The 23334-nt window shown below is 43.5% G+C and overlaps 1 protein-coding gene across 2 annotated transcripts in view; it reads right to left on the reverse strand.

The window, feature by feature from the left end:
* Positions 1-453: 453 nt before the first annotated feature.
* Positions 454-23334, reverse strand: part of AMK2 (adenosine monophosphate kinase) — a 67837-nt gene continuing 44956 nt past the window's right edge. For both annotated transcript variants that reach the window (XM_086781843.1, XM_086781842.1), the window contains exons 6-7: positions 14149-14223; positions 454-1034 (exon numbers count right to left, since the gene is read on the reverse strand). In XM_086781843.1, coding sequence (XP_086637969.1) covers positions 912-1034; positions 14149-14223 — 198 coding nt within the window. In that variant the 3' untranslated portion in view covers positions 454-911. The remainder of the gene's footprint in view (positions 1035-14148; positions 14224-23334) is intronic.

The following is a 23334-nucleotide window of genomic DNA, read 5'->3' on the forward strand; positions in this document are numbered from 1 at the left end:
ACCCACCGAGGCCACTGGGAGAAGTTACAATGTGGCTCTGAGCGTAAGCAAGAATGCCAAGATGCTTGTCTGCAGATCTGGAGCAACGATCCTTTCCTGAGGGTTAGAGACAGCAAGGTTACTTGGCATTACATGCCACCTGTTTGGTTTTCCCTCCCTCCCCCCCACCCCCAAAAAATATATATATATATAAACCGTACGAGATAGCCTTCCTCCGAGAGCGGCCAGCTAGCGAGGAAGAGCCCCTCTCTGTATCCATCTGTTTTTCCTTCTATTGGGTCATGTACTTAGTCGTTTTGGCTGATTTTTGGTAGCTAATGGAAGGATCTGTTCTTTGGGGAAAAAAAGAAAGTGATCCTCCACAAAGCAGCAACTCATACAAGAACCAACCACATTGCCACATGTAAACAAGTTTGACCATTCCATCATGTATCTCATTATCACACAACCATAAACGATAATATGTGCAGTTTATCTATTATTCAAATTCAATTCCCTAAAGGTAAGCTGATAGTGAATCCTTCAAATGTTATGACTAGTCTTTATTGGCTGCATGTAAATTGGCGAGCAATCACAGAAGCAATTAGATTTGCGAGTACTTCATTTCTTGCAACATCTTCTTGCAATCCCTATTAATTTCCACAGTAACTGGAAGCCTTTCAAAACGGTGAGGTTTCAGATGATAACTGAAACGTTAATGATCCTGAGGTCAATTAAATATTGAGATAGCCGACTATAAGCAGGGGATTATAATGATAAGCCCCCCTCAAAGCTTCAATGCCTCAAATAATAATGGGCCTTACCAACTTGCTTAATTAAGCACACGATTGACCACTTCCCTCTTCACATTTTATGATGCAATCAATACTGATAAATTAGAAATGCCTTCCATGCATCTTAGAGCTACCGTACTATGACTTGGGGCCAGGGGCACCAGCCGAAGCAATCACAGACTCTGAATTCTTCTCCAGTAACTCTGAAAGGACATTGTCTATTTCTTGGAATACCACCTCTTTTGGACGATTTCCATCAACCTGTACAAATTAAGATAACTACAGACAGTAAGCATAACTAATCACACCACCATGCAGGAAATCTCTCTCTCTCTCTCTCTCTCTCTCTCTCTCCCTCTCTCTCTCTCAGTTTGCAGCCTACCCTCTCCACATAGATGCCTCATTTCAGCTGGTTACTTACATACATACGGTAGGCATGGCTAGCCCTGTCCTCAACCATGCATCTTTAATCACAAAGGGCTGAGAATTGTTACGATGCCAGAGCAGCTAAGTGGATACATCCCATGATCTTCTTTACCACCATTTCAATTATTGAGGCAAGAACTCAATAGAGTCAAGTCATCAGAATTTTCAACTCCCCCAAGCTTGTTTTTTGGTGGAAGACTGGAGGGCTGGTTAGGTAGAGAGGCGATGTGCCTTAGCATGCCTGAGCCTCCGTAGGCCCATGGGGATGTATGTGCCTCTAGAGGTGCTAGCAACTAGAAAGCACATTGGGCATATATGTTGGCCAGCCATCGATCCAGATCTTGATGTGGATTCATGACCCATCATGGGCAATGTGGCAGCTCTTGGTTTTTGCCTGCGATTAAGCATAAACATAAAGGAAACACGCAAACACTGGCATCTAGTTCACAGCCCAACCATGAAGCCATTCAGGCTCACCACCGAGCACAAGGGGATAGTACGATCTGAGACATGGCCCCACATGCAAAGTCCCTAGCGTCCCATACCACCAATACACACAGAATAGTCTCAAGGCCTCAAGTCCAAGAAGGAGCTCTCCCTCAAACTGACTCAAAGTCATTTATATAGGCCTCCTATAAACCACAACCCAAATATAGCACATGTAACCTAAAGGTCTTAACCCTGGTTAGCACAGGGGGATAGTAGCCAAGACATGGCTCCATGTGCAAAGTCCCTAGCATCCCATACCACCAATACACACACCCATCGGCGGATGTAAGCACGGAGTAGTCTCAAGGCCTCGAGTCTAGGTCTGAGGAGCTCTCCCTCAAACTAACTCATAAAAGTCGCCAATAAACCAGGGCCAAATAGAGCACATGTCTCGTAGAAGCTACTAACCCCCACTTAAGATAACTTACCCCTAGGCTATGGTTAACCTAACATGAAGGTCTTAACCTTGGTTAGCCTCCTATAAAGTCAATTATATAGACCTCCAGTAAACCAAGGCCGAATATAGCACGTCTCATAAAAGATACTAACCCCCACTTAAGATATACCTAGATGAATCCAAGAACATGCCCAAATTCACCTTATAAGAAAGTGCAATTTATAAGTGCAATTTATAACCTCATGGTAGTCATCCACAAGACAATAAACCATCAACTCCAACTTGCATAGTACGGACTCGATACTATGACATCCCCACTAACGTCATCATCCCACCCCCACCCCCCCAATGCACACACACACACACATAAGAGCATACATTCATACAAAGGTCTGTGTACTGAGTTTCTGTCAGAGCTCCGGAGATACAGGGCAGACTCAGCCATAATGAAGCCTAGCAAGGATCATAACAAATAGAGAATTATTACAACAAAAAGGTAGTTGATAGGGCATATGCACCACCTAAAATAGAAAGAATTAACACAATATCAATTGGCTGCAACTTGGACAAAAGTTCTTCACAATGTGAAATTTGAATGTCCGCTAATATAGCATAAAGATAATCCTAACCCCCATTTAAGATGCCTAAACCCTAGGCTATGGTTAATCTAACCTGAAGGTCTTAACCTTGGTTAGCCTTGGGACGTTACATACTTCCACCCTTGAGACCATTGATGCCCTCAGCAAATGAATCCGGGGAAGTGACTCTTCAAATTATGCATATCTTGATTCCAGGAGGTAGTGCTAACCGATAAGCCACGTCACTAATCTTCTTTGTGATCTAGTAAGCACCACAACAATGAGAAGATAACTTTCCTCATAGACCTTCGGGACTTTAAGATACACCCATATGCCCTCTCATAAAACTCTCAGGGTCCATCGTCGGCGGTAAGCAAAAAATCGAGCACTCTTTAAGCTTCCCCTTACAACTTTCAGCATATCCTACATATCTTGCAAGAAATCCACTGATAATTGCAACTTGACTTCCCGTAGTCCTATAGCAATGGGTAACTTCGGCTGATAACCGTACATAAGCATACATGGGCTAAAAAACTAGTAGCTACATGTTTACTACTTTATAAGCAAACTCAATCTGTGTAAGATACCTTTCCCACTTAGACTGTCTCGGGGAGACACGCCCTCAATTTATCCTCCATAGTATGGTTCGTCCTCTCTGTTTGACCATCCGACTCGAGATAATCCAAAAATGGCATACTCAAAGCATGTTTTCAACTTGGAAAGCACCGATTGCTAGAATTGTGCATTGAATTTGAAATCCTAGTCACTGAGATCTCCTCAGGCAATCCATAGAGCTTATACAAGGTGCTTTACGAAGAGCTAAGCCAACGCGTGACTCTTTATCGATACTATGACATCCCCACTAACGTCATCATCCCACCCCCACCACCCCAATGCACCACACACACACATAAGAGCATACATTCATACAAAGGTCTGTGTACTGAGTTTCTGTCAGAGCTCCGGAGATACAGGGCAGACTCAGCCATAATGAAGCCTAGCAGCAAGGATCATAACAAATAGAAAGAATTATTACAACAAAAAGGTAGTTGATAGGGCATATGCACCACCTAAAATAGAAAGAATTAACACAATATCAATTGGCTGCAACTTGGACAAAAGTTCTTCACAATGTGAAATTTGAATGTCTGCTAATATAGCATAAAGATAATCCTAACCCCCACTTAAGATGCCTAAACCCTAGGCTATGGTTAATCTAACCTGAAGGTCTTAACCTTGGTTAGCCTTGGGACGTTACATACTTCCCCCCTTGAGACCATTGATGCCCTCCGCAAATGAATCCGGGGAAGTGACTCTTCAAATTATGCATTGACTGCCATGTAGCCTTGACCTCAAACCGTACAATATCATCACCTTCACCCAAACATTCTTTCAAATCATTGATGTTAAAAATACACGGTGAATCTTGATGCCACGAGGTAGTGCTAACCGATAAGCCACGTCACTAATCTTCTTTGTGATCTAGTAAGGACCACAACAATGAGAAGATAACTTTCCTCATAGACCTTTGGGACTTTAAGATACACCCATATGACCTCTCATAAAACTCTCAGGGTCCATCGTCTCGGTAAGCAAAAAATCGAGCACTCCTTAAGCTTCCCCTTGCAACTTTCAGCATATCCTACATATCTTGCAAGAAATCCACTGATAATTTCAACTTGACTTCCCGTAGTCCTACAGCAATGGGTAACTTCGACTGATAACCGTACATAAGCATACATGGGCTAAAAAACTAGTAGCTGCATGTTTACTACTTATAAGCAAACTCAATCTGTGTAAGATACCTTTCCCACTTAGACTGTCTCGAGGAGACACGCCCTTAGTTTATCCTCCATAGTATGGGTCGTCCTCTGTGTAAGCTACCTTTCCCACTTAGACTGTCTCGGGGAGACACGGCCTCAGTTTATCCTCCATAGTATGTATGGTTCGTCCTCTCTTTTTGACCATCCGACTCAGGATAATCCAAAAATGGCATACTCAAAGCATGTTTTCAACTTGGAAAGCACCGATTGCTAGAATTGTGCATTGAATTTGGAATCCTAGTCACTAAGATCTCCTCAGGCAATCCATAGAGCTTATACAAGGTGCTTTACAAAGAGCTAACTAAGCCAACGCGTGACTCTTTGTCGTCAACTACGACCCAGATTGAATCATGGCCCCTACTAGTCCAAGGAAATCCAACTACAAAATCCATTGAGACACTTTGCCACTTATTCTCGGGAATTTGCAAAGAATGCAACTCTAAGCGTTCCAACTTTATAAAGTTTGAACTTCCTCAACAAAGGATTTCATGCACGGCCAATAGAAATGCCGGCTAACCAAGGCCAAGGTTCTATGTATGCCCGAGTGCCCCGAACTAGGTGCATGGCACTCATGCAATATCAAAGCTTGGACCTCCGGATCACTGGCCACACAGTCACTGAGAATCTCCTCAGGCAGTCCATAGAGCTTATACAAGGTGCTTTACAAAGAGCTAAGACTCTTTATCGTCAACTACGACCCAGATTGAATCATGACCCCTAGTAGTCCAAGGAAATCCAACTACAAAATCCATTGAGACACTTTGCCACTTATTCTCGGGAATTTGCAAAGAATGCAGCTCTAAGCGTTCCAATTTTATAAAGTTTGAACTTCCTCAACAAGGATTTCATGCACAGCCAATAGAAATGCCGGCTAACCAAGGCCAAGGTTGTATGTATGCCGCCCGAGTGCCCCGAACTAGGTGCATGGCACTCATGCAACATCAAAGCTTGGACCTCCGGATCATTGGCCACACAAACCTTGCCATCCACCTCTAATGGAATACTTTTCCAATATCTCTCTCTCAACAACACTTATCGTAGTGTCTGGAACACTCGAATCTCATGGCTACAACCGGCTTGGACCAATTGCTATATTCGACCAAAATGGGAATCATGTTGGGAACGTCCCTTGAGAGATAGATAGAAGTCAATCGTTATCTCAACAAAAGAGAAAGCATTGACCTCTGGGATCCTACTAAAGGCATCAGCAACCCAATTGGTTGTTCCCTTATGGTAAGGAATCTCAACGTCGAACTCCTACATGAGGTCGATCCATCTAAAGGCATCAGCAACCCAAAAGTGTTGTTGAGATAGATAGAAGTCAATCGTTATCTCAACAAAAGAGATAGCATTGACCTCTAGGATCCTACTAAAGGCATCAGCAACCCAATTGGTTGTTCCCTTATGGTAAGGAATCTCAAAGTCGAACTCCTACATGAGGTCGATCCATCTGGCCTTCCGACCCCTCAGGTCAAATTGATCACAAGTATACTTCAATGAGTGGTGATCCATCTAGAAGTACATGTGTCCGCGCCGAGCAGAATGATCCAGCAGCAGGTATGGCAATTCCTTTTCGAAACCTACCATATTTCAAGAGTTTTAGTGGGTGAATCGTGCCCGGGCAACACGTGGACTCCCTAACACAAGTACTTTATCGTTGTCACACCATCGTCCGTGGAATAGGCCATTCCAAGACCTACAAACCTTATCTAGATCAATTCTCGCACCCTCAACAAAGATGACATTCCCTTTAAAACCTTACGAACCTTATCTCAATCAATTCTCACACCCTCAACAAAGATGACACCCTTGCTTCTTGCTACTCAATCCCATTAAAAGTTGAGTTAGGGGGGCAGCAATCTTGGCATAAGCCTTGATGAACTTCTTGAAAAAGCCAGTGAAACTAAGAAATGATTTCACTTGCCTAATTGTCCACGGAATAGGTCATTCCAAGACCTTACGAACCTTATCTAGATCAATTCTCACACCATCAATAGATGACATGACCCACATACAAGAGTTCTTGTTTGAAGAAGTCACTTGTGACTCCTTCGCATACAACTTCTCTCGTCCAAGAATCTCCAAGACCACCCTGAGATGTATGCATAGCTACTCAAGAACACCGTTCCCCCTCTTAAGGAATGGAGGAACGCCGTTCTCCACTCTTGGAAGTTCCGAAATGTGGGGGAACGTTCCCCCACAAGAAACGGCCAGGGGGAAACGTTCCCCCACGTTGCAAAACATTCCCCCTGGTAATAAACCCAAAAACTCTTTCAAAAAGGGCAAAAAAAAAAATTTAAACATTTTTCCACTCAACTATGCATACATAACATAAATTTTCAAAGTTTTAGCCTATCCTACTTAAAATTCATCATTTAAAATGACATTTTTCAAAATTCCATTAGTTTTGTTTGCTAACGTGGCATTCCACCATTCCGGGGGTTCAAAACGTTCCCGTTCCCAAGGTCAAAACGTTCCCCCGTTCCTTGGTAACTATGGTTGTATGTGCTCTTCCAATAACCATCCAAGAAAACAAAAATCCACTTTCCCCAGATACTGCCGTTCGGTAACTCGCTCAAAAATACATCACAAAATTCTTTTAAGATATCATCCAAAATTTGTTGTTCTTTAAAAAAATCACTACTTGAGATTGAATTACACTCACAAGTAGATGATCTTAACAATTTAAAACAACAAAATGACTCAAAATTCGGATCAAAAGAATTTCATATATATTCTCGGTGGAAGCCCAAGTCGAGTTTACATCAAAAAATTCATGGGGGAAATCACCCCAGATTACGTACTGTTGGTCATGACCAATCCCGGCTAGTTCAGGTGTGAACCCAGCTTACTCACAGGCACTTTTTCCCTATGGCTAGACACAGGTTTTTTCCCCATGTGAACACACTAATGTGTGTTGGGCACTTTGCCCTAGGCTATTATTTGTACTCATTGTACTTTTGTACCTCATTATGATAGAGTACTTTTCCAGCAACAAGCTCTCCCACGTTTATTGTTCAAGCTCACTCTGTGTGTGTGGTGGTGTACAGGCAAGCTCTCCCCAACCCCAACATTGGTATCAGAGCTGTTTAGGGTTAGGGTTTTGCATACGTGCTGTGCACATTAAGGTCTCGCCCACTTGCTGAGTGCCACCTAGCATTGGGATTCGAGCCACCTGCCTGCACATGCCCTGCGTCTACCCTACGCCGTCTATGACTGCCCGACGCCATGCGCCGCTTGCCATTGCATGTTGTTCGCCGCCCTTCGCTGTCTGCAGCAGTCCGCCGCCCTTCGCTGTCTGCCGCAGAATGCCTCCGCCTGTACCTCCTGCAGAACAGTGCCGCCGCCTAACTGTACCTAGTACCTATCTGTTGTGTTGTCATACAGATCTGCACATTCGACTGCAATGTCTCCTCGAAAGCTGTGCCAACAGTAACCAATAACGATCTTTGTTATCATTTCTAATTTCTGTCAAAAATTTCAGAAATTGCTGAAAAATTTAGCAAATTGGCTGCACTGATTTTGGGGCTTTTCACCATTGAGCCTGAAATTGCGACATTTGCATTGATTTCATCAGATCTGGCGCATAATTGCACTAGAAATTTGGGGATTTTGCAGAAATTGACACTATTTGCAGGTTTATTAGAGACATTTGCACGCATTTTTGGTATTATAGGTACATTTCTTTGGCATTGCCAATTTTTTGGGTGTTACAGCATTGGAACATGTGATAAAGACACATTTGGGGCATTTCCCCCAATTTTTCGGGTGTCTCAACATTGGATTGCTTTGCAGATTTTTGCCTTGATTCAGCCACACTACTTGTTTGTACGCATTTGTGACAGCCATGTCTGGGAATACTAGTGAGTTGTTTGGTATGCTCTCCATTGATGATAAGTTGGATGGCACAAACTATCCTATGTGGGCATATATGATGAAACATGTACTAGTTGCAGAGAATTTGTGGGTCTATGTATCAGGGGCTGATGTCAGGCCTATTGTACCTACACGAGCAGCAAGAACTTTAGGGACTATTGATGCATGTGATGATGTATCTTCAGGTGGTGCTACATCTTCTGCACCTTTGCCACCCACTCCAGAACAGCTAAGATGGGATGCCAAGGATGCTCAGGCACATGCTTTGATTGCCCTTTCATGCAAAAGGCAAGTTATACCGTACATTCGTTCATGCACTTCTGCTAAGGGTGCATGGGATGTACTTGGTTCTTTGTATCAGGTTCGCAATGACACTAGTGTTGCCTATCTTTGCAAGAAGATTGAGTCTGAGCATATGGATGAGGATGATTCAATGGACAAGTTCCTTACCTGCATCAAGGATTTGTGAGAGCAACTTATCAACATTGATGAGGTCATTCCAAATGGTTCACTTGTATCTACAGTGCTTCACGGTTTGCCAGAATCCTATCAGGGTTTTGCTACTACTCTTCGTCTACTCATGAACGGTAATCCAAACTTGTATACCTTTGATGAGTTGGTGACTCTCTTATTGCAGGAAGAGCAACCTCGTTCTAACAGGACTACTATGCTTTTTGTTGATCAGGCATTTGGTGCCTTTGATCGAAACAAAGGTAAGTCTGGGGCTTCATCTAGTGGTGAGCCTAATGGCAAACCACATGCCCATTCAGATTCTACCTCGTCTAAAGAGGGTGAAACCAAGAAAAGAAGAGATGCAACTATTGCAAAAAACCTGGCCATCTCATTGAGGAATGCAGGAAGCGCATTGAGAGTGAAAAGAAAAAGAAGCAGCAAGGTTTGGCTGCTACAGTGGAAGCTGAAGAAGAGGCTAACTTTGCTCATGAGGGCTATGCATTAGTAGTTACATGCAGCTTGCCTGCTTCTTGTATGTCTATCTCAGCTGGAGATTGGTACTTTGATAGTGGTGCTAAGCACATAACTTCTTGCAGGGATCTATTTGCCACTTTGCAGGATTCACCTCCAGGTGGCATAGTTTTGTGTGCCAATGATGCCTCTTACTCCATTAAAGGCATTGGCAATGTGGAGCTAACAGCATTTAATGGGGACAGTTTTACTCTTTGTGACATTTTATATGTACCAGACATTAAGAAGAATCTCATTTCTGTTTCAGCCCTTGCATTATCTGGGTTTAAGGTTCAGTTTTTTGACCATTGTTGCTCAGTGTATGACAGCAGACATTCAACTTCTCTTATGCTTTCTGGGACATTATGCAGTGGCTTGTATAAGCTTGACATGTATGACAGGAGTACTCATTCTCATGATGCTATGATTGCATCCACCTCCCGTGTGTTGAGTGACACTGAGTTATGGCATGCTCGGTTTGGTCACTTGAATTTCCCATCTCTTGTACGCTTGCAAAAGCAAGGAATGGTGCATGAGCTTCCTCCTATGCGGGTTCCTTTCAAGCATGTATGCGAGGGATGCATTCTTGGAAAGATGCACAAGAATTCCTTTCCTAAAGATGGTGCTATGAGGGCTGTCCGTCCATTACACCTCATTCATAGTGATCTTTGTGGCCCCATGAGGGCTCCATCTTTTGGAGGACACTTGTACTTCATCACGTTTATTGATGACTACAATCGGTTTTGTTTAACCACCTAGCTCTTATATAAACACAAGATATTTTCTTTACAACTTATAAAAGAACCCCTTAAATTCACATCGTCATAGTCTAATGTGGTCCCAGTCGGATGACATGATCGGTTGGTTATTTTGGACCAAGTCTCGGGTTAGCTGACGTGGTCGACCTACATCCATGCCGACCCTAGGTACTATATATAGGCTAGTTTGGCAACCTTAGTCCATCATCGAGCTCATTGTGTTCAAGCACTCTTGTAATCAAGACGTCCTGCGTCCAGAGTCTATCTAGATCGCCATCAAAGCTCCTTACCCGGAGCACATGGATCGGTGAAGGCCATCAGATTGTAATCAAGTTTGCAAGCAATAATATTGTCTACTCTCCACTTCTTTTTGCAATTCAATGCTTTGTATTGTGTTGATCCTACTTTGTTATTCTGTATTCTTACAAATGCCTCCTAATTTCTTCATTGATCTTGGTTGCTTCATGCTCAAATTACATCGCTATTGACTCGACAATCTGTAGCGTGAAGTGTGAATCTCGAACTGATTAACCATTAAGTTAATTTAACACTTCGACATGAAAGATTAAACCATGCAATCACAGACCATAAACACTCCACTAGGGGTCAAAGATGGATCAACACCCCCCCCCCCCCCCCCCGCGGCACAGGGCGCCCCCGTTTTATTACCAAGAGACCTCCACCAGGTCATTTGCATTATCCAATTACAATTGAGAGATGAAAACATTCAAAAAGGGGTATCAGTGCAATGGATCATTTGCCACCCAAATGATCTTGCAATCACCGACTTTACCCACCACCGAAGGTGAATGCTCACTCTCACAAGGTAATCTGGTTCTCCCATAAGCCTTTAGAAGATGTTCCATCACGTGAAAGTTCAAAATTGAAGCTTAAATGAATATATGCTAAATTTACCTCTTTTCCATGCTTTTATAGTGGTAGGGCAGCCTCTCACACCTTCCAAACAGCACTATGGAACCTTTAAATCAGCCCCAAAACAAGCCAACCAGTAGTAGAGCTCCTCAAGGCAACAATAGGGCAAGCGTGATTTTGCATAATAAAGTAGCCAGAACCAGTCCCAACAACTAGGTAATGAGGTAGAGGGCAAGAGGCAAGAGATAGAATCAATATGAGCTAAAAATTGTATGTGTAGGAGAGAAGAAAATGGTTGCAAACTTGCAGAATGTCTTCACTAGTGTCCCCGCTTGTGTGTCCTAACATGTGTGTCCTGACATGCTATGCTAGTTGACACGTCATGGGCTGCCCATAACGTGTGGTTGCACAAACTTGCAGAATGTCTTGACTAGTGTCCCCCCTTGTGTGTCCTAACATGTGTGTCCTGACATGCTAGTTGACACGTCGTGGGCTGCCCACACTCACACACATGGCCACTATTTGGGACAGTCCACTCTTCATTCATGAAGGGATGCCCAACTTATAAGTTGTCGGCCCTGTTTATTATTTGTCCTCGGGTTTTTAGTGTAGTGTGAACCTGCACCGGTTAAATTCATTATAAAACAGCTGAACTTTATAAATGGACCAAAACCAATACTTACCACTTGCAAAACTAAGATAGTCTACGTCAAGCTCAAACAGGATTATGCACATGCACACCCACGGTTTCCAGGCGTCCTCGATCCATGGACATTCACATGCATTAAATCCAAGCAACATCCACACCAAAGAATAGGTTCACACTTGAGACGCAAATGCCAAACAGCATGTTCATGCACAATGCAATTGTTCTTCGGATAACCCACCCATCTTCAAGCCTTGTACACTTGTAAACCAGCCTCTGGTATACGCATGCACACCCACGGTTTCCAGGCGTCCTCGATCCATGGACATTCACATGCATTAAATCCAAGCAACATCCACACCAAAGAATAGGTTCACACTTGAGACGCAAATGCCAAACAGCATGTTCATGCACAATGCAATTGTTCTTCGGATAACCCACCCATCTTCAAGCCTTGTACACTTGTAAACCAGCCTCTGGTATAAAACCCTACCAGGGAGGCTAGCCAAATGACTGGTAAGTGCTTATGACAAATTACGACATCACATGTTGAGTTGTTTGTTAGGATTAACAAGCATCCTTATAGGAGTGAAGTTCCACGCAACAAGAAAGGATTTTCTGGCTTGAAGTAGACTGCACATCAGTACAATATTGGCCTTTGCATGGTGAAATGAACTATTTCACCTGATTTGACATGTCAGTACTCACACCATCGACATAGTATTATAACAAGGTGGAAATCCAATTGCACCTAGGAGCAGGAGCTTGAAAGGGTCAGAAAAACTCCTTGCACCTTTGATAAAGAGCTGATAGCTGCCATCCATGCATCATTGAGACAAGGAACAACTTTTTGTGTGGTCAGAAAAAACTCCTTGCACCTTTGATAAAGAGCTGTTAGCTGCCATCTATGCATCATTGAGACAAGGAACAACTTTTTGTGTGGTGCAAAGTTTGTGATCGAGACGGATCATCAGAGCCTAAAATGTCCTGACAATGCCTAGCCAGCATTGAAAACTCAGTATGGTCCACAAATATTTTTTGAGGGCAGGGATTTGAACACCGCCATAATGATATGCAGACGTGTGGCCCAACGTTGCATGCTACAGGATATTCCTCATACACAGTATAGACCACCTCTGCTGAGGACTGATACTACTAAAATGTCCTGACAATGCCTAGCCAGCATTGAACACTCAGTCTGATCCACAAAGGTGTGGCCCAATGTTGCATGCTTCAAGATATTCCTCATAGGAGGGCCGGATGCGAGGCTATTGAGGGCACTCTATGTGGGGAGATACTATTCACACTCTTATGGCCACATGGGCTTGTATACAGGGACCATCCAGATCTGCGCATGCAAAACACACTGTTTTCATGAGGGAGTGGGATCAAGGGATCTTTTTCTCAACAACCCCCAAAGGACTCTCTTGGCACCTTTGTGCCCCATATTGGTTGAGGTCACCCTACATTTTGGGATGAGGCCTTGTTTTGTTCTGGCTTCCAGTTGTGATTTTGTATGGTCTATTCATACTTAATAGAAGTCTCCTTTTTGCAAAAAAAAAAAAAAAAAAAAGGGAAAAAAGGGAAAAAAACACCAAATTTGCTGAAATTGCTCAGCAATTTGGTGGAATGCATTATGCTAAACACATATCAGGGAAGGAAAGCAGGATGGTACAGGTATACTAAGCACTAAGCAAGAAAATATGCAAGGCCAACACACCTTGAAGATTCAATCTCTAAACTTGTTCACAGATAAGCAGAAGTCCTACTAGCCACATATGCATGTTTCACACTAGGACATCCCTAGGGTTCAGCTGAGAGAATCTAGACCATGCTATAAAGGGATGAGGCCTTGTTTTTTTCTGGCTTCCAGTTGTGATTTTGTATGGTCTATTCATACTTAATAGAAGTCTCCTTTTTGCAAAAAAAGGAAAAAGAAAACACCAAATTTGCTGAAATTGCTCAGCAATTCGGTGGAATGCATTATGCTAAACACATATCAGGGAAGGAAAGCAGGATGGTACAGGTATACTAAGCACTAAGCGAGAAAATATGCAAGGCCAACACACCTTGGAGATTCAATCTCTAAACTTGTTCACAGATAAGCAGAAGTCCTACTAGCCACATATGCATGTTTCACACTAGGACATCCCTAGGGTTCAGCTGAGAGAGTCTAGACCATGCTATAAAGGGAAAAAAGAACAAATGGAATAAAAAAAGACTTGCCAAAGCATGGAGCAGAAAGCCAAGAGCAAGCAGAGATCTGACCAGGTTTCAGTACGTATATACCGGCCAGTAAATCAACTCACAGAGGGCGCCAGAAAGGTGAAATGCGACCTATTAATAGGAGACAAAAGGCTTTTCAAAATGCTATTGGCTGGTCATGGGCTGGTCCTCCAGCGGGCAGGCAGTCAACCGATAAACACTATGTCAAAAGGAGAAGAGAAGACAGGTTAACGCACGGCCCCATAGAAGAAGAGAATGACTATCAGGCAGAGAAAAGGAGGTAATACATGGAAAGAAAAGAATATACAAGTCCTAATTACCTTTTTTATGGCATCTTGGTAAGTTGAGAGAACTGCATCAACGTTCTGTGAGTGTGTTTGCAAGCGTAACTTTGCCTGTTTCAACATGCAATCTATCAATCCATCTTTAATTCACACACTATTACCCAAAAAATCTGTGTAAAACCCATGATCAAATTTCAACCCCTCAGGTTAGTGAGGATTTATTTTACTTAAAAAGCATCCACCTTCTCAAAAAATGCATTTCACAGATTCTCTGAATGAAACAAAAGACTAATCTGGATGCCTTGTAAACAAATAAAAACTGGAGGAAACTATCCATGACCAACCCCTGGGTACAAGTTTATGCATGTTCAAGTTCAACAAGCTGTTCTACCTGTTACTCTTCCTAGCTTGTTCTCCTGGCCTACCAACTGTTGTATATACATGACAAGCTCACTCTCTATGCCTCTCCAATACAGACCTGGTTTTCATTTCATAAATCCATGATTCTCAAAAGTCTATGCCCAATTTAGTTCAAGAGTCCCTAGAGATGCTGATAAAGCCTTCTAGAAATCAATGCTCGACACTTGAATGTGCTGAAGCTATACATAACTTTAACTGTAAGGACTCAACTCATGAGGAGAGAACAGTTTGAGCAGCCTGAGATACTGGTAGAGCTGACGAGGGGTGTTTGAAACCCTCTGATCCCGTGTCAACATCAAGTGTTGCATGTGCAGAAGCCTTGTTGTACTAATCCATAGCCCTAAGCCTGATTAAGAACAAGATGCTGATTTAAACATCATTAAGACAAAAGAGAGAGAAGAAGAGAGATTGGTGTCAGGGTTTTCTGTATTTCATATGGTACAAAAAGGTTGCTGAAAAGCTTGTACATGGCTTAGGCATTTGGGCAGCCCCATAGGGGTGACCTCTGACATGGTAAGATGATGTTGATGCTGTTGATGATGAGGTGGCCGAACAGATAATCAGAATTATGGCCAACAGCAGCAACAACAACAGTCCCAGAATTCACAACAACAACAACACAGAGGCAGGGGGAGTCAAAGAGGTCGTGGAAACTGGCAAAGGCAGTATAATGATACACGTGGATGCTTTTATTGTGGTAAGCCTGGACATGTGCAGGCATTATAAGAAGCAGGCTGACATGCAAAATGGAAAATTACAGCAAAACAACTATGCATCCTCGAGCAGAAACAATGAGGATAATGAAAGGTTGTTTGTTATGCAGCATGTCGTTAATGCCATGTCTGAAAATGTTGAAGCAGCACATAAAGATGATGTATGGTACGTTGATTCAGGTGCTTCGAACCACATGACAAGTCATGGGGAGTGGTTCAAGGAGATGAAAATGTTGAAGCAGCACATAAAGATGATGTATGCAGACTAAAGGAATTGTGACAGGGCTGCCAAAGTTTAAAGTTGAAGGTATGCAAAAAATATGTGAAGCATGCCAATTTGGAAAGCAAACAAAGCATGTATTTCCACGTGACAGAAATGTGAGCAGAAATGCACTAGATGTTGTGCATTCAGATGTATGGAGTCCTACGAAGACCATGTCTATGGGAGGCTGCAGGTATTATGTGACATTTATTGATGACCACACAAGAAAAGTGTGGGTATACTTCATGAAGGAGAAGAGTGAGGTGTTCACTAATTTTCAAAATTTCAGAGTTATGGTTGAAAAGCAAACAGGGAAACATGTAAAGTGCCTAAGGTCAGGTCAGATGGAGGGGGAGAGTACTTCTCCAATGAGTTCTCTGAATTTTTGCAGAAGAATGGTATTCAGAGATAGTTTACATGTAGATACACTCCGCAGCAAAATGGAGTTACTGAGCGGAAAAACAGGCACATTACTGAGATTGCGCGAGCATTGATGAGAGAGAAGAATATGCCGCATAACTATTGGGCTGAGACTGTTTCTACAGCAGTTTACATCATGTAACTCCAGAGGAGAGGTTTACTGGCAGAAAACCTGATTTGTCTCATCTGAAAGTCTTTGGATGCATTGCATATGTGCATGTGCCAGATAAGCTGAGAACTAAGCTGGATCCAAAAGCTGAAAAATGTGTGTTTATTGGGTATTCCCTTGAGCAAAAGGGATACAGGTGTTATAACCCTGCTACACGTGAGTTGAGGGTAAGCAGGGATGTTTTTTATGAGATGATCAGCTGGTATGCTGCTGAAAAAGAAGCTGTTGGGACTGATGTGAGTGGAAATGTCGTTGCACAGAATGCAAGTCAACAATCACAGTCTTTGAGTGGACCAGGAGAGTCCTCATCTAGTGGTTCCGTTGATAGACCATGGAGTGGCAGGCTGCGTCATAATACCAGTCCTGCAAATGTGATTAGTACATCACATAAGGACAAAGAGAAAGTGGTTGAGCCTCTTAGTATGCCTGACATTTCTGCAGGGCATTCTCATGTTGATGGATAGTCTAGTGGCTCAGAGATGAGCCTTGATGAGGATCTTGGGATACTAGCTATGAGAACACCTAGTGTAAAGAAGGCTATGGAAGCCATGAATGCAAAGCTGCGAAGATCTGGGAGAGTGAAGAACCCCGTGCGCAGAGGTTTACCTATGATGGTTATGTGGCACATCACTATGCATACATGGCAAAAGTTATACAGGTTGTAGAGCCCACATGCATTGATGAGGCTGTTGGAAATGTGTGTTGGGAGAAACCTATGGATGAGGAGATGGATGCACTATATGGAAATGAGACTTGGGATTTAGTGCAATTGCCTGAAGGCAAGAAAGCCATTGGATGCAAGTGGGTGTACAAAGTAAAACATAACAGTGATGGAAGCATAAGCAGGTACAAGGCTAGATTGGTAGCCAAAGGATATGCGCAGACATATGGCCTTGATTATGAGGAAACTTTCAACCCAGTTGCCAAGATGGCAACAGTGAGAGTTGTGATAGCAGTGGCTACGTCAAGGCAATGGTCTTTACATCAGATGGATGTAAAGAATGCATTCTTGCATGGGGATTTGCAGAAAGAGGTGTATATGTTGCAGCCACCTGGTTATGAGGATGTGAGTCACCCCGAGCATGTTTGCACGTTGAAGAAAGCCTTGTATGGCTTAAAACAAGCACCAAGAGCATGGTCTGACAAGATTTCTGAATATCTTGTCACTATTGGCTTTCATATAGCCAATGCAGATTTCTCGCTGTATGTGAGACACAGTGATAGAGGGGTTGTGCTTGTTGTCATCTATGTAGATGACCTGATCATTACGGGGAACCATGATGCAGAGATCTTTGATGTAAAGATCTTGCCTAGACAGAAGTTTGAGATGAAGGATCTGGCAGAGCTCAGATATTTCTTGGGCATTGAGGTGATTAGGTCACCACATGGTATTGGATTACTGCAGAGACAGTATGGCTTGGACATGTTGTCCAAGTATGGTATGACAGGCTGTAAGCCTATCTCAGTGCCATTGGATCAGAATGGCAAGTTAAGTGCAGATTCACGAAAGATTTTGGAGGATCCTACTATGTATAGGCGCATAGTAGGAAGCTTGATCTACATGACGATCACCAGGCCAGATTTGAGCTATGCTGTTGGGTTGGTGAGTCAGTTTATGCAGGTTCCTCAGAAGCCGCATTTGGATGCATTGAGGCGCATACTGAGGTATGTGAGGTATCTACTTTGCATTGTGGACTATTTTATGAAACTGGGACAGAGATATGTGTACATGGGTACACAGATGCTGATTGGGCTGGTAGTATCTCAGATAGAAGATCTACTAGTGGCTTCATGTTTTCTTTGGGGAGTGCTGCTGTGACTTGGAGCAGCAAGAAGCAGCCTACGATTGCTCTATCCAGTACAGAGGCCGAGTACAGAGATGCTGCTATGGCAGCATGTGAGGTAGCTTGGTTGAGAAAGCTACTTGCACATTTGGGTCTATCAGTGGATAGACAAGTTATCATTTTCTGTGACAACATTAGCAGTATACAGTTGGCCAGAAACCCAGTTTTTCATGCTCGCACAAAGCATATAGAGCTCCACTACCATTTTGTCAGAGAGAAGGTTTTGGCAGGAGACGTTGACCTTGTTTATGTCAGCACACAGGATCAGGTCGCTGACATCTTCACCAAAGCATTGGGTACAGAGAAGCTCCACAGATTCACGGCTTCGCTTGGTGTACATGAGATGGAGTTGAGCTCGAGGGGGAGTGTTGAGATATCGAGCTCATCTAGTGAGGCGGTGGACACTGATGACCCGCCTGGGGGGATAGGCCCCACACTTACACCACTGGCATGGTTGGTGAGATCATGGGTGATATGCGGCCAGTGGGATGACAGGCTGTGTGAGCCATTCTAGAGACTGGCATAGTTATAGCGCCAGCTCATTTAGTTGGGTTCACAGTATAGAGAACCCTAGTATGTATTTGGTTGAGTACCTTTTCATATTGTGTGTACTCTAATCTGTGTGGAAGAATTAGGGTTAGGTCATGTGGGAGACATACACAGAGAAGCACAAGGGAGAGAGAGAGAGAGAGAGTTGTGGGGATAAGTCAACTCATCAATAGCATGAGTGTGTGACTCCCCTATCACACATGTATATTGCACACTAGTACACATAGTGCACTTAGTACATTAAAAGTACTAAGTGTACTATGTACTATAACTTATGGGCTTGTACACACTATAAGGGTGGGCATAATGCCTTTACCCCAACAACCTCCCACTTAAAGGCAAAGTGCCCTTAAGTAAAGGAAAAGAAAAATCAGCATGTACATGATAATATACAAGGCCAAATCAAGGCTGAAACTGACCTCATCCAATGCCCATCAAGTGTCTGCAATGAGCAAACCGCTCCGGAGGCAAACTCTTTGTCAACAAATCAGCCAGGTTGTCATCCGTATGAATCTTAACAAGCTGAATTTGCTTGTTCTCTATCACCTCTCTGATGAAGTGATACTTCACATTCACATGCTTCGTCTTTGCATGAAAAACAAGGTTCTTTGCCAACTGAATGGCACTCTGACTGTCACAATGCAACAATGGAATATCCCCTGTATAGCCCAAATCAACCACTAACCGAGATAGCCATAATGCCTCCTTGCAAGCCTCTGTGGCTGCAATATACTCGGCCTCTGTAGTAGATAAGGCTGTGCACTTCTGCATCCTGGATATCCATGACACAGCACCTCCTGTGAATGTAAACACATAACCGGTAGTAGACTTCCGGTTATCTGGATGACCGGCATAATCCGAATCCGTGTAACCATGCACTAATGCATCCTGTTTGCCAAAACATATGCACATATCCTGTGTGCCCTTCAGGTATCTCATGACACCTTTCACTGCTTCCCAATGCTTCTTGCCAGGGTTGGCCATGTATCTAGAAACCACTCCCACTGCAAATGCAATGTCCGGCCTAGTAGCAACCATGGCATACATGAGACTGCCACAAGCTGAAGCATACGGAATCTTGGCCATATCAGCCCTGTCTCTATCTGACTGTGGGCTGTCCATAGCACTGAGTTTCACATATGGAGGCAAAGGAGTACTAGTCTTCTTCCCCCCGTCCATATTGAACCTCTGCAAGACTTTGCCAATGTATTCCTTCTGAGACAAAGACAACACATGCTGATTTCTGTCCCGAAGTATCCGCATACCCAAGATGTGATTTGCATCACCCAAATCCTTCATATCAAAGGTTTGATGCAGCCTCTGCTTCAAGGCATCCATCTCCTTACGAGATTTTCCGGCAATCAACATATCATCAACATACAAGATGAGGATCAATAGACTGCCATCCAAAGCTTTCTTGGTGTACAAGCAGTGATCTATGTCACTTCTCCTGAATTTCTGAGATTTCATGAATGTATCAAATTTATGATACCATTCTCTTGGTGCCTGTTTGAGCCCATAAAGACTCTTTTTCAGCTTGCATACAAGCTTCTCTTTTCCACTCACTGCATAACCCTCTGGCTGCTGCATATATATCTCCTCATGGAGATCACCGTGAAGAAAAGCAGTCTTCACATCCATCTGAATCAAGTCCAGATCATCATGCGCAACCAAAGCTAACACAGCTCTAAGTGTGGTCATTTTGACCACTGGAGAGAAGATCTCATCAAAGTCCACACCATATTCCTGCTTGAAGCCTTTAGCCACTAACCTGGCTTTGTATCTTGGCTTTGCATCTGGTGCAACTTTGAGCCTGTAAACCCACTTGCATGGCAGAACCTTCTTGCCTGCAGGCAATTGCACCAACTTCCAAGTTCCATTTTTAAGCAGAGAATCCATCTCTGACTTCATGGCACGCTCCCATAGAGCTTTGTCTGCCCTCTGTAAAGCCTCCTTATAACATGAGGGCTCCCCACAATCAGTGAGCATCAAGTAGTCAACCCCTGGAACAAACCTGTCAGGGGCTCTGGAGGGTCTAGTGGACCTCCGTACCCAATGACCATCATTTGCAGGTTGCTGTCCAGCCTGCATATCACCCATTGGTGGCTCCTGTTCCATGCCATAAGGCTGAAATATAATGCCCGGTATCTCCTCTAACTGTGGTATATCCATAGGGATATCTTCTGCCATATCTGGCTGTCCATTTGGACCATTTTCAGCACCATTTAAGGGCTGGTTTTCCTGCTGTAATGGCTGATTTACAGCCCTTTGTTGTTGTCCATGATGTCCATCATCATCAAAGATGACTCTGCCAGGCTCCTGTTGCCTTGCAGGCTCCTTATACATGCATGTTTCATCAAAAATGACATCATTGCTGCGTATGATCTTTCTATTCATGGGATCCCAAAGTCTATACCCCATTTCACCTCTGTCACCATATCCTAGGAATATGCATTTGTGAGACTTAGGATCAAGTTTGGTGTGCATTTCCCTGCGTATGTGCACGTACGCAACGCAACCAAACACTCTCAAGTGCTTGTATGACGGAGGCTTCCCTGTCCATACTTCTTCTGGCACTTTCCCACCAAGCCTCGTGTTAGGTGACCTGTTTATAAGGTGAACGGCTGTCATAACAGCTTCAGCCCAAAAACCATGAGGTAATGCAGCATGTGACAACATAGAACGGACCTTCTCCTGAATGGTCCTGTTCATCCTCTCTGCTGTCCCATTTTGTGGAGGATCATAAGGAGTAGAGAGCTCCCTCTTGATGCCTTTAGCATCACAAAAGTCCTGAAACTGTTTGGACATATACTCTCCACCATTGTCGGAACGCAAAGCCTTCAGTGTTTTGCCAGTTTGATTCTCAACAAGAGCAACAAACTTCTCAAACACTGAGAATGTATCACTCTTCAAACGAAGAGGATAGACCCACACCTTGCGTGTGGCATCATCTATAAACGACACAAAATATTTTGCCCCTCCCAAAGAAAGCTGAGGCATCTCACATACATCTGTATGCACAAGCTCTAACTGAGCATCTTTCCGGCTATGCCACATAGAGATTTCCGGCAGCTCGGTTGCATTTACATTAGCATGGTGACAAACACCTGCATGCATAAAGTAAAGAGTGTCCACCTTAGAGCCTCTGGCAACAACCAGTGAGCCCTTACTAATTTTCCACTTTCCACTACCAAATGTGGTAACATAATCAGCATCATCAAGCTGTCCAGTAGAAAGCAGATTCTTCTTGATCTCAGGCACATGCCTGACATCATGGAGCATAAGCTGTGAGCCATCTGAAAACACAAGCCTCACATCACCTCTGCCAAGAATCTTGCATGCATGGTTATCACCCAAATAAACCACTCCTTCATTGCCAGCAGTATACCTGACAAACAAGTCTCTGCAACCTGTGACATGAAAGGAGGCACCTGAATCAATGATCCATGAGTGCATACCATGACCACCTGTAAGAAGTGAATGGGCATCAAGTGAAGAAGTAAATAGGACCTCATCCTCACTGCCACCTGCATGTGACACATTGATTTCTTCAATCTTGACTCCACTTTTGCCCTTTGGCTTTACATCTTTGGTTTCATCTTTCTCTTTGTCTTTGCCTTTTCCCTTTTCCTTTTGATCATTTTTCCATTTGTAGCATTGCTTTTTAATGTGTCCCTTCTTGCCACAATAATGGCATTCCAAATCCTTTTTGGAGCAAGACTTGCTCCTTCCCCTTTCTTGGCTTTTCCCCCTTTGCTGGGATCTCCCACGTGCATTCATTGCATTGGACTTTCCAACAGAGTTGTTTTTCCTGTTCATCTCTTCTTGAAGAAGAGCACCCTCAACATCTGCATATGATAGCATAGCATGCGAATTGCTAGTGGCTGTCCTGAATGTGTCCCAACTCTCTGGCAAAGTGCATAACAGAAAAGTGGCTTTGAACTCATCGTCCATCGCCAACTTTTGATTTATAACTTGGCTGACAATACCATTAAACTCATTTAGATGGGCTGTCATAGACGCCCCTTCCTTCATCTGAAGACCTATGAGTTTCTTCAACCAATACACTTTGCTTGAGGCACTTTGTTGGGCATACAAGTCCTGCAATCTCTGCCACATTCCCCAAGCTGTCTTCTCTTCACGAATGCTGAAAAGTAATGAGTCTGACACAAACAACATGATAGTAGATCTTGCCAGCTCATCCATATCTTCCCACTCTTCAGCAGTAAGAGAAGCGGGCATTACACCCCTTTCTTGGATAGGCTTGTGCTGCTTTTTCTGGAGCAACACATTGTAGCACTGGGTTTGCCAAATATCATAATTATGCGAGCCTTCAAGCTTCTTGATGTGAAGCAATGAAGAGCTCTCACCTGTGGTTGCCATAGCAATATGCAACCTGTCAATGCCTGACTCCCTGCAAAATGTGCAAACATTGCACCAAAAGCACACAAAGTGCTCACAGTTTTTCTCCCAAGCTTTATCTCCCACTGCGGAAGCACAAATGCAACTTTTCTCCCACTGTATGTGATGAAAACACCAAAATCTGGTTGCTGCAGATTTTGGACAGCACCTTAAATGTGCTCTGTTGCCCTTCCAAAGTACTGTACAGCAGTACCAAGTGCTCACCAATGATGTACCAAACCTGTACCGGCAAGTTCAGCAGCTGAAATTGAACCTTTTGGTCACTCAAAACAGTGTACAGCCATGCCAAAACCTGCTCAAAGCTGTGCCAAATCTGTACCAGCAGGTACAATAGCAATAAATGCTCCCCTGGCTGTCCAAATGAGTGAAAATCAGACTTTTACAGTCCTGTACACTGCATACAACATTCCCGAACAGAAATTG

This window comes from Cibotium barometz, chromosome 43, assembly GCF_041138505.1.
Source record: "Cibotium barometz isolate CiBa-2024 chromosome 43, ASM4113850v1, whole genome shotgun sequence".
NCBI classification, from domain to species: domain Eukaryota; kingdom Viridiplantae; phylum Streptophyta; class Polypodiopsida; order Cyatheales; family Cibotiaceae; genus Cibotium; species Cibotium barometz.